The 13111-nt window shown below is 46.4% G+C and overlaps 1 protein-coding gene across 8 annotated transcripts in view; it reads left to right on the forward strand.

The window, feature by feature from the left end:
- The window catches only part of SORBS3 (sorbin and SH3 domain containing 3), a 328992-nt gene that overhangs the window by 131563 nt on the left and 184318 nt on the right, over positions 1-13111 (forward strand). Inside the window, exons 1-2 of one of the 8 annotated variants that reach the window (XM_085633984.1) lie at positions 1818-1943; positions 5195-5326. The exons of 5 other annotated variants lie outside the window; for them this stretch is intronic. In XM_085633984.1, coding sequence (XP_085490110.1) covers positions 5282-5326 — 45 coding nt within the window. In that variant the 5' untranslated portion in view covers positions 1818-1943; positions 5195-5281. Of the gene's footprint in view, positions 1-1817; positions 1944-5194; positions 5327-13111 lie in introns of those variants that run through there. 2 more of the 8 variants (XM_085633983.1, XM_085633987.1) reach the window with 2 other exon arrangements.

Below are 13111 nucleotides of genomic sequence, written 5' to 3' on the forward strand. Positions count from 1 at the left end.
ATCGCCCCTTTCCCTAGCCACCCCATCAGTATCTTGGCTTCCAGTGGGCTATATTCGGGTAGTTGTGTGCCGGAGGCACGTGCGTCGCTAAGGCATGTCGCAGCTGGAGAAAGCAAAACACTGCATAGGGGGCAGGGTGTACTGTTCCTGCAACTGTTGTAAGGACATCAGTATAGTCCCTTTGTAAACATCTCCTGGATATGTGATACCTATACAGTCCTATTGATGGAACCCCTTCAGGGAAAAGTTGATGGAGCCACGCGCCGCATCACAGGGGTGGTGGGTTCAGTTATTTTGCAGTCACATTGAATCAAGCGCAGTGCCGCCACTTGGGTGCACGAGGGCGTCTCCTTGGACATAGAGACTGCCGGGCAGACCCTCAAATACCACCTGCTCTCCCCACCCTCTTGTACAGCTGTGGTCCACATTTACAAACAGTCGGGCTGTGTGAACATCTGCAGCACTGTATTACATGAAGAGTTAAAACGACCCAGCTCCAACTTGCAAAACAGTTGGTCGCCAATTATGTCGTCAGCCATGCTTGTGCAAAAATGCCTTTTTAGCGCGATGGTCAATTCAGGCTGAAAAGTAAGACGGCTTGTGTGATATGTGTCCTCTAGTTACTGCCTCCAGCAGCAATTTCAAGTGTTTGGCATCTGCCCAAGGGTAAGCCTCCTAAAATGTGCAAATTAGACATATTGCGCGTGGGAATGTCATTCAGTGTACGGCTTGCCCATTGTTTGCATCTGGTTTCATTTGGTACTGGGATTTCACTCAAAGCCAGGCTGCACTGCTTCATTAATCTAGATTTCAGTGAAATCTTAGGGGTGTTTGTGTGGCGCCCTCTCTGTTACAATTCTTCGTGTCACGAAGCTTCTGGGGCTGTGCTTACATCAATCAAATCTTTGGCGCCAGATCCATTTTGGGTTGGATAGCTGATCGACACTGATATTTCCGTCTCTGCCTCGCGCAAGGGTTCGATTGAAGTGTTCGCTGCCTGTCCCCTCGGGCGCTTCAGCATCACTCAATTTCGCCGAGAAGTGGGCGCGCGCGCGCGTTTCACAACCTGCCACTCCCGGCGCCTGTGATCTGCCCTTGATAGTTACTGGTGTGTTTTTGTTGCCTCCGCTGCGCCGGTGACGTCATCTTTGGCAACAGCGCCTTGTGTGACCCACTAGCTTCATTTTTGGGTCTGGCCTTTTCAGGGCTTTTGTTCATGGTCATAGATGGAGCTGAGTTGGACGCGTGATAAACGCTAAAAGCGGTTCAATTTGTCCACAGTGCCAGCTCTCATCCGAGACAGAGGCCTAGTCCTCACCGTGTTCAGACTTGACACCCCCAGGGAGACCTATTGCGCTTTTTGCGCCAACCCAATCCCAAAACAACAAACTACATGGGTCTCCTAACCCCCCCCCCCCTCCTCCTCGAGGGGCTGTGCGGCGACGGGGCCTCACAGCGCTGCCTCTTGTTCTGCACAGGCCGTGGGCACTGACAGCCCATTGTCCCAGCACTATAGAGACAACGCACAAAGCCATGCCCAGTCGCTGAAAAGCGAAGCCGGCCGCTGACCTCCCCACTGACTGCCCCAGTGTGACAGGGGGGTCTTTGTCTTTTGGTACTCCGGAGCAGATCGCCACAGACACCCCCAACTCCCATTCTTGACGGTGGGGCGGTTTGTTTTCTGTGTCCCCCGAGGAGGAGACGACCACTGATTATTACAAGGCGGGAAGGCCCACGCTCGCTGCCACCCACCCAGGACCCTTCTTTCTCCTCCTGGGCTCTCGCTTTATTCAGAATCCTGGGACACCCCCCACACCCTGAACAGCGGAGCACTTGGAGCGTTCCGAATACCCCCCTGCTTCCAAACCGAGCCCCCTTTCAGCATTACTTCCCGGGGTTCCCTCGCCCGGATCCCTGGGTGCGGTGGGAGCCAAGAACGCTCGGTGAGTTACATCAATTGTGCGTCTTTCGCTGTACATTACTCGCTGTACCGACCACATCCATGCATCTCTCCGCCGCCGCTTGCACCTGATCTTCCCCTCACCTCCAGGGGCGTAACCTAGGCCCCTGCGGGGCGGGTGGGCTCCAACCATTCAAGGGCGACCCCAATCAGCCTAAGGCCAATTAATGTCTGTTAGATATGGGAGGCTCGCGGGGGGGGGGGGGGGGGGGTTCGTTGGAGGTTCACCACATTAGGCACCTATTACTGACTTTGTCCCAGCCCTACCACCCTTTCAAAACCGATGTCGAAGCTAACATTTGACTGTCTTTCCTCCAGTCCTGATACCGCTCAGAGAGGAGACTGGCAGTGCGCCTGGCCTGCGATTCATCTTAGCAACCTCTAGACTAGAGCCTCCGTCTGCGCCATCGTTAATGCCACCAGTGTCTGAGAGGAGACCCTCACTCTGCGCCCACCCGGCCGCCAGGCCTGTCCGTCTCTCAGGGGCCCCTGCTGCTTGGGACAGACTCCAGTTTCAGAACCGTCCAAAATGCACAGGTCTAACAGGCGGCGACATCTCCCTAGCTCTGTGTGGTCGACCAACTTCCTTATTAAACCCCTTGAAGGCTCTGCCGTTTGCCTTCTAATCTTACCCCTGGAGGCAGCAGCCCCTCTGTGTATTAAGCTTTGTGTTGTAGAATGTGTGTAGTGTTTCAAACCTCTGAAAGGGGCACACGAGGCTCTGATTCATATCGGGTTCCTTCCTGAGCACCCTTTTCGGAGTGAATGGTTGATAGAATGTCAGTTGGAGTTAAGCTTGTGTGAGAGATGTTGGTGAGGGGCACGAGGTTGAGAAAATACTCTAAAGTTGGTCTGACAAAACAAAAACTGCAGCCTTCTCTTAAGTGTGAGTTGTTGCAGGCAGGTTTGTGAATATGTGTCTGTTTATGTAGATACCATTTTTTTAGGTCTGGTGTTTAAAGACGGCTTTAGTTGTCCTGAAAGTCTACTGAGTTTAACAGTCTTCTTCCTTGCGAGGACCTGGCATCTCTCCTGCAGAATGGTACCTGGGCACTTACTTGAGTTTGCATGTGTGACATCATGTACATACTTTATATCCTAAAAAAATCCCAGGATCACTGCATCCGCATGGGTACACACGCATAGGATGTCATCTTCAAATACTTTTTATATTAAAAAAACTTTCCATAATGGGCACCAATAAATCTGCTTACATGCATATAACCCCCTCAGATGTGGGCAGCCATTTGAAATACTTATTTCATACTTTATTACAAAAAGATTTACAGGATGGCCACCCATGTGTGCCCATGCGTTTGCTCGCAATGCTGGCTATCCTTGAATATTTTTGCCATAAAATATTGCAAAAAGCAAACTAGCATTGGCAAAGCCAGTATGGCAGAGGTCAAACAGTCAAAGCAGACCTTTTGGCTTTGCCAATGCTTGTTTTTAAAAGTGGCCTTTATCCTGGAATTATGCGAGTGGGAACATTAAGTATCTTAATGCTGTTCATAATTTGAGGTGATTTTGCATTTTTTATATCCTAGTTGGATTAAGAAATCTCTAACCCCGTGGTGTCCCGCATAGTTAAATTTGGGATAAATCCATGCCAGATTTTCAGACTTACTACTAACGAAGGAATGCTTTCCCAATCCGATTCATTGTACGTAAAAATGTAATTCGTGTGGTTATTTTGAAAGGCTGGCATGGATTTCCCCCAATAAACCTGTTTGTTTGACTTCTGGCTCAATGGGTTTGTTTGTTTGACATTTAAACAACTTTTGGACTACTGGTGGCATACCACTTTGGAATATTAATGTCCAGGACAATGCTTCTGGTTGTTTTTGTACTGGACAGTGGTATTGTTAATAGATAATAGGCGCTTATGGTTGGTTCACCTGGTATCTGTGGGGTTTAAATTAGTTACGGTGCTCAAGGGTTGGAGAGAACCACCAGCCTCCCTTAGTTATTGTGGCAGAAGCAACAAAAAATCATAATTGAGTAACCCAAGCACACGCAGAATTTCAGTTTACAAGGTTAATAAGTACATTGCACATGAAACATAATGAATCAATCTTTGTTTCTTTCTTGTGTTTTTCTTCTCTTTAATACTTTCGTTTTTACAGTACTTCCCAAGCCAACACGTGTTTCGTCGCCTTCGTAAGATCGTACATGCGACTTGTTCACGGCTGAACACTGTCTTTATATTTTGTTATCGAGTGTGACAATAATTCCAGGTCACACATTCATGTGGCGTGAGGGGCGGGCCCTAATAAGGGTTGCACTCCAATTTCAGTCCGATATCTCGTATACTCGTATTTGGAGCCAGGCGCGAGGAGGAAGCGGTTACCCCCCAGTTACGATTTACGAACCCAGAGATTGGGATCGAATATTTTAGAAACAGATATCGGCCTGAAATTGGAGCGCAACCCTTATTAGGGCCCGCCCCTCACTCCACATGAATGTGTGACCTGGAATTCTCGTCACACTCGATAACACAATATAAAGACAGTGTTCAGCCGTGAACAAGTCGCATGTACGATCTTATGAAGGCGACGAAACACGTGTTGGCTTGGGAACTTCTGTAAAAACGAAAGTATTAAAGAGAAGAAAAACACAAGAAAGAAACAAAGATTGATTCATTATGTTTCATGTACAATGTACTTAATAACCTTGTAAACTGAAATTCTGCGTGTGCTTGGGTTACTCAATTATCAATGCTTCTGGTTGGTCTATTGCGATAGCTTAGTGTGTTCAGGACCTGTTGCATATAGATTAGCTTGTATCTTGCAAGTCCGAGATTCCACTCGAGGGGAACGCGGCAGTGTTAACATTCCATTGTTCGGTGATCGACAAAACGAGCAGTGACCTAACGCAAAATAACGCCCTACACCCAACCCCGCAGAATTTGATGGGGCCCCCTAAAACTCCCATACCAGACAAAAACTCACAGGACTTGGGGTAAATGGGAATTCCAAGAAGATTGGGGCCGCTACTGAAAACGAGCACCACTCTAATTAAATAATTATAATTACACAACACGCTTTATTCATGCGACGTCGATGTATGGGTATTGGTTATAGAAAAGCACATGTGTTTTTATGTTATCATAATTATGCTTTTAATTAGGGTGTCACGACTTCCCAAACGCCCACTATGTATGCAGGTCCTGGTCTGTGTCAGACTTCAGGTTTAGGGTGAGTATTCAAGTCTGTCCTTTCCTTCTGTCTCCAGGCGAAGAGGCCGCCCCGGCCCCCGTGCAGGAAACAGCCCGGCTCTGCCCCTTGGTGGTAAATACCAAGAGTAGTAACCGGAAGGAGCATGGATCTTCAAGTGACCGGAGCATGGACACAACAGTCCCGGGGGGTGAGTCTTGCTCCAGACTGGGTTGTTCGGCTCAGGGATAGGGGTACCCAACCCACCCACCGTGTACTGGAGGGCGGTGCAATCGAAAGTAGGTGAACACGTGGAAAGGGGCCATGGAGTGGAGAAAGACTGGCACAGACGCTACTTCTGTGGTAAATGGTGGGCCCTACAGTGGACTGTAGGTCGTATAGGTATTACCCGGGGTCTCGCCTGCGGCATAAGTGATGTCCATCTGATGAGGGGACCTGGTGGTCTCTGGCAGTGGAGTCTCGCCTGGGGCATAAGTGGTGCCCATGTGATAAAGAGACATGGTGGTGATCGGCAGTGGACTGTCCTCATCGGCATTAGAGATATCCATGTTATATGGGAACATGGTGGTCTCTAGTAATCATACCAACGGCACAAGCGATGGCCATGTGATGAGGGGATATGGGGGTCATCGACAGCGGACTCTCGCCTGCAGCGCAAGCAATGTCCATATAACGAGAGGGTCCTCGCCTACAGCGGCTTCGTTGTTGTGATGAAGAGGTTCTTACAGTGGACTCTTCACTCTGTCAAGAGCATATTTCATAGAGTGAGACACATGACTTGAGGCTTAATCTAGGCTACTGCAGATATTGCACATATGAATATACATTGGTTCCTGATTGAAGAAGTAACAAATTGAGTCACTCTAGACTAGACCTTGGTAAATATGACAGATCAATTGAATATGTTGTATTCCTTACAATGAATACACATGGCAGGAGTTTAATAGTTCTAAATTTAAATGCTATGTTACACACACTACAAAACATTATTGTGGAACACAAATGCTAGAACATTAGTGTGGGTGTTGCGGTGTTCAGTTGTGATATTTATCATAATGGACATAACGGAAAAAGCCAATCTGAATGACACATTAGTTATGCAAATAGCTGGCCCTTTGATGAATAAATGGTAGATAAGTGGGTCAGAAATAGACCAAAACTGGGTACAACCTTACTATGCCGCCGGCCCCAGTGGTTGTAGGCGAATGGCTGTGTATACGCGTTGGTATGCCTTCTAAACTGAATAAAAGATTTGTTCTAAAAAAACTGGGTACAGGCAGCGTTTCAACTCTAAGCACTAAATAATCGAATCTTCATCAGGATAAGAACAAAGTTTGTGTAGCATCCAGAGAGCCACTAAAAGATGGGGGGGATTTCATTTCTTTTGGCATCCTTTTTTGATAGTGTAGGCTCATTACTGCACTATAAATAAATAATACCTGAACTCGCATGGTGAATTGCAATACAAAGGGATTAGAGGCAGTAGAGAATCCAATGAAAATGAGTGAAATATTTAATTGAGAAGCCTTCTCTCACAAAGGCGCAGGGATGACTGTCTTTATCAGCAGCGTGTTTCATGATCTTTTGGCTCAAATACCCCACATTAATGGCATGCAGGTCAGTCTAAGCTGCTTTTAAGTCTTTGTGAGAGCCAGAATCTCAGGATCCATCACCTCCTTCTCAATGGGAGGGGATGGAGGGGGGGGGGCGGAAGAAAGGGGGCAAACGGGGCCGTTATACATTATTCATTAAGTGGAGGGGAAAGTCACTTGCAGTGTTCTCTTTTTTTCTGGTACCCCCTGTGTCCATGTGGAGAAAGGTTGCACATAAGAGTCTCTGCTAGGGTGCAAACAATATTCATGTGGTGGAGAGGGAACCTGCAGTGGATTCTCATTTCTCCATGAACAATTTTCCTGTGAAGATAGTGAGCTCCTGCTGTGTGTGGATTTTCCCCTTAGCCATACCATGATTATGTGGTCAAGGAGATGGCATGTATTGTGGGTTCTCTCATCAGCACCACACATGTTCATGCGTCAAGCTCTAGCAGTGTGCTCTTCAGTTGGGTACAAACAATATTCATGTGTGAGCGCAGGGACAAGTAGTGGAATATCCAGTCAGGAACAAGAAATATGTTTAGGTCTCGGCCTGACGTAAGCAGCGCATGCGCTGCTCTCGTCATACGAGGCTTCTTGGAATCGATACGATTCCAGAAGCCTCGTCCCAGCTCCGCCTTCAGCTTTCATTCGTGCGCATCGTTTGGCGTCACAAATTATGCCAAAGGCAGTGCAATGATTGCACTGAAGGCATGTCAATCCTTCCTTGTTGCCACCCTGTTTCCTTTTAGGCACGACCACAGGGATTGGATCTTTTACCCGCAGCGTTACACTATTTCCTTTAATTCTAATCCTCCCCATCCATTAACCAACCCTGCCCCTCCCTTTTTTGGCCTCGCTGTGTTTTCACTTCCGCTCTTTTCTTTTAGAGCTGCTGCCCTGGGGCAGTGACACAGATATCCCTCGGAGACAGAGGCGTGGTTTCATCTTCAGAGCCTGTCTCTCTCTATCTACCTCTCTCTACTACTCACTCTCTACTACTACTCACTCTACTACTCACTCTCTACTGCTCTCTTCTACTCACTCTCCACTACTCACTTTCTACTACTCTCTCTCTACTACTCTCTACTACTACTCTCTACTACTACTCTCTACTACTCACTCTCTACTACTCTCTACTACTCACTCTCTACTACTCTCTACTCCTCACTCTCTACTACTCACTCTCTACTACTCACTCTCTACTACTCTACTTTCTACTACTCTCTCTCTACTACTCTCTACTCCTCACTCTCTACTACTCTCTACTACTCACTCTACTACTCTCTCTACTACTCTCTACTGTACTACTCACTCTCTACTACTCTCTCTCTACTACTCACTCTCTACTACTCTCTACCCTCTACTCTCTACTACTCACTCTACTACTCTCTCTACTACTCACTCTACTCACTCTCTACTACTCACTCTCTACTACTCTCTACTCTACTACTCTCTACTCTACTACTCACTCTCTACTACTCTACTACTCACTCTCTCTACTACTCTCTCTACTACTCACTCTCTACTCTCTACTACTCACTCTCTCTACTACTCACTCTCTCTACTACTCACTTTACTACTCTCTACTACTCACTCTCTACTACTCTCTCTCCACTCTCTACCTCTCTACGTGCACACATATGTATATATGCATATATATGCATTTATATATATGTATGTATATATATATACATACATATTTAAACATATATATACATCTGCATATCTATATAAATACAAATATAAATGCATGCATACTTATACATATATGCGTACATGTTATGTACATGAAAGTTTGAAAAACAGTAATAAAAGCAAAGCTAAAAAGCCACCTAATTACAAACAGAATTGCTTTAACTTAAACGAGGGCGAGACCTATTGCATTTTCAATGCTTGTTTTGGGGAGAGATGGAAGCCCATGCAGTGTGCACCATCTTTCGGATCCCACCGTCGGTGCTGCCGAATATCGGGTGTGCCAGATAACAAGGTTGCCTGCTCTTGGGTTGATTCCACCTCATGCCTCTTTCTGCCATCGTCCTACACTTCCTTCCTATTTATCTCACTCATGAAGGTTATTTTGCATCCCTTCTTCCCCCCTTTCTTGTTATTTCCCTATGCTTCTCTTCCTCTTTTCTCATCATCATCAAAATCTTTAACCGGATTTATGTTAAAATCAATAAAAGAGACAAAGATCAGTATTATACATAAAGTGGCGTATATCCTTTCTCTCTTTTATGCCTTTCTTTCTCTTGCTTTGGGTCAGAGTCTAATGATGAAAATGTAGTCCTGATTCCATTAAAATGAGTGCCGGGACCCACCACCTGTAAACGCCAGTGAAATTATGAAATGTCTTTACTAAAACAGTGTTGATATGGCGAGGGTAACCACAACAAGGCGATGGATGGAATGCTTGAATTAATATGTAGTCAGGGTGGGCACCTGCAGTGGAATTCCTCACTGCACAAAAAGTAACCATGAGATGGATGAGTGAGTGGAGAGCACATTCCACAATCTCTCCCCTCTGCATTGCCAATGTTCACGTCCTGAGTGTAAGCTCCTTCAGGGAACTGGTCTCTCCCTTCTGCACGGTCATTATGTGGTAAACGAAGAGCACCTGTAAACAAACCATATTCCTATATTAGGCTGGGCCCCTTGCTTTGGATCTTTCCGTCTGCCCACACAATAGTCTTGTGATAGGCGTGGGTGGGTGGAGTGCACGGATATTCCTGTAGTGGACTCTTTGCTTTGGCACTAACAACATTCTTGTGGCCAGATATGGTGGGGCATCCACAGTCCAGGCCAGCTTTACCGCTGGTTGTGCCTACTATGACAATCTTTTTTGGGCATCTCATCCCATGAATGACCCATCTACACAGATTCCCTCACTACCGCCTTCCAACAGTGCCCCATATCTCTCCAAAGCCTCTCTCTCACATGCATTTAATTTGTTTTTATAGTGTTACCCATACCACTGTAGGGTGTAAGAGCACTTTACATCACACATTATACAGAGACAGTGAATCACACTTGTAAATCAGCCTATAGCAAATGTTACTTAGGACAATGAGGACTACAAGGTATAGAAATCACGTCATCCATAGTGGTCGGTAGTGTCTGGAGAAACACAACGCCAGGATTTGAAACATATAATTGTTGGGGTTGGCTTTACTAATAACAATGTATTTCTACCCAAATTAACTATTTTAGCAACAGTAGAATCATGAAAAACTGGGGAAAAGCTTAACATTTTAACCCATATGATGCAGTTTGCATGCTGCTCTTTGATGACAGTTCATAAGTCAGGGTGCTATAGTAGGACTGTATCTTATGTAACAAAAGGACCTCCGTGTCAAAAGCACAAACAACTGAGCTATCCACAGAAAATGCAGTTCTGTTTTCTGCATGGTACACGTTCTTTGCAGCAGGCATATTAACTCCCTGTGCTACTTTATAATGAGTCAAAACTGCCACTAGACAAAACTGAGCTCCCTTTCCAGATATTATTCAACAGAGTTATCTTGACAATGTTATTGTTGCCTGAAAACTGCTGGCCACTCAAGGAACACTGCAGCAGGTGTTTTTAAACCCATTAGTCAATTCTATACAGCACACCCCCCCCCCCCCCCCAAAAATTCTGCACTGGCGGCCCCGCTCCAAAGCAGGCCCTGTCCACAGTGGATGCAGTATACACGTGGTACTCACCTGCAGACACGCTAGGCTGTGCACAAACAATGCCTGTGTGAATAGCGTGGGCGTGTGCACCAGGCTCTCCCCTCTGCACAAACAGGGATCACGTGCTGAAGGTACGGTTAGAACGTGAGCAAGGTCGAACCTGCGCTCCTGCGGTTTAGAGTAACAACCTAACCACACACTCTTCCGGGCTTATTTACAAGCCCCGTGCGCCGCCGGCACGTCACCCCCCCCACCCTCCCAAATTAAAAGTGACGCACCAGCGGCGCAAGGGGCAAGCCCCTTCGTTTAGGGAATTGCGATGCACTTACTCGAAACCCTTCCCTCTGTGCCTGCATAATTTAGGGATGTGTGGTAGCACTGGCAGGAGTCTCCCCTCAGCACTGACTGTGGCTGTCTAGAGCGGGGAGGTCAGTCAGCCTGAAGGATCTCCCTCACTTCAGACATGGGGTGAGTGTCGGCGGCTCCTGCAGTGGACACTTCCGGCCCAATAAATGCGTACATGCGGGCCCATATTTACAAACGTTTTCCACAGGTACTCACAACACAAAGTACAGAGTCAATGTAATAATCATTCTAAAGGCCCAGGTGAGCAGCGCTAAACTGAGCTACACCGCGCGTGCACCACCCTAAGTAAGGAACACGGTGCACAGGAGCACTTGTCCCGGTCTATCCCGCCTTAACAAACTACATTTAGGTGGTGAGTGCAAGCAGCACAACTAAAATTTCTGTTGTGGTCCAAACAATAATTATGTGGCGCTCTCTAGCCTGAGTCACATGCCATGTTTATGTGGCGATGGGGAGCGGCTGCAGTGAAATCTCCCTGCAGCACCACATGTTGTGAGGATGGGTCGCTCCAGTGCCCTCTTCCCTGCAGTGCACACCATGCATCCCTGTTGTGACGAATGACTCCACTTTAGACACTGTCTGCAATACAGTAATAGCGTGGATGTCCATTCAGCATGATACCTGTGATGGTGGAAGTGACATCATACACCCTTTCTCCTTATGATGGCATCACAGGAAGTGACACCAGGTGACCTTGGACCCCAATGTGATCACAAGAAGGGCTTTGTGACATTTTACATAAGCCATCGCAGGACGTGACATCACACAACGTTTGAAAAAGCTTCTAGTGTGGTTTTCTTCATTTGAGGCACATTTCTTGCAGTGTTCGAGTGCTACGACTTCTATGAGAGGACAGATTTCTGTCGGGGCCCATCACTCCCTCTACATGTGACTCCTGTTAATGCGTCTGTGGCAAAATAGTGCTTACATGAAACAAAAGTGCAATATAGAAGAATACCCCCGTAGATAAGAATTTTGTGCACATCTGCAGGACTACATTTTATCCAGAAAAAGAGATGTGCATTACTAAGTCAAAACAAAGCCACAAATGAATGTTACTGTTACTTTTGTACAGAGGAATAGTGCTTATTAACTATATAACCATAGCCACTGGTAATAATTGATTAGATGGCCACCTCATTTTCTGCATAATTATGATTTTACTAGAGTTGTCACATAATCAATCTGTTGCATAATTTGCAGGTTTGAATAAAAAATGTGTTTCTAGCTCAAGTGGATCAAAAGTTACTACAAAAGTGCCACACCACAAAGTGCCCACAATGGCAGATCCTTTGCACAGGTTAACTGGTCAACGACCATTTGCTAATTTTTGTATTTAAGTGTTAAATTGGTACTAATACGATGCAGCATTTGCTCAGACTGTATTAATATATGTTAAAATGGCATTATAATACTGCCCATAATGTGCTGCACCATGATTTGCCTTTTTGTCGTGCTTGATTTAATCAACCATGCCACATAATTTGACGCTTTGGTGTAACTGGGGGCACTAACTTGTGTTCTGTGCAATCTATATGGCACACAAACGTGCAGGCGCCTGTATCTTGTTGGTCACCAGTCATAGTCACAAAATTTCAACAGGAAAGGTGCCCAGGGGTCGTTGATGAATTCCATAACAAGCTGAAACAATGTACTTCATTGGTTGTGACTTGGGTGGGGAGGGTCAAATCGCAATATCTTGAGGTCCGCATGGGGTAATGACATGCAGTCCGGGTCAAGACCACGGGGTGAAGGCAAGGGAATCCCCAGGACCTCTGGAAACAAGTGGAAGACACACATAGGTTTTGCCACAGCGAGGATGGGATCAGGTGAAAATCATAGTCATCCTCGCACCTCTGACTGGGGACAGTTGTTCCTTTGGGCCTGAATGATGAAAAGAGGTAGCAGCTAATGTTTGGCAAACTCCGACAGCTGATTAACGGAGGACTGTATGTCCTGGAGATGGCACATTCCCACAATGACTCCCTCAGGTCTCTTTGCTACAGTTTATTTATTTATTTGAGAGTTTTATATAGCGCTAGCTAGACCCGAAGGTATCGGAGCCTATACAGAACATCTTAGTCAGTGATAACGTTTACAAGAGGTACATGAGGGACTCACAAGAGTCGCAGTTGGCTTCTCTGGCTCACAGGCAGGAACAGTCTTCCTGAAAGGTACAGACCAGGGCCTTCATCCTCAGCCAGCAGTCTTCCCTCCCACAGCATGGTTGCAACAGCACTTTGTCTTGAGTCTTTGACCCAGGCTTGTTCCCAATCATGAAGGAAGACATTTTACAGCAGAGTGTTACCGCTGCACCTCAGTTGTTTTAGCTGCACTTGTGC

Source organism: Triturus cristatus, chromosome 11, assembly GCF_964204655.1.
Source record: "Triturus cristatus chromosome 11, aTriCri1.1, whole genome shotgun sequence".
Taxonomy (NCBI): Eukaryota; Metazoa; Chordata; class Amphibia; order Caudata; family Salamandridae; genus Triturus; species Triturus cristatus.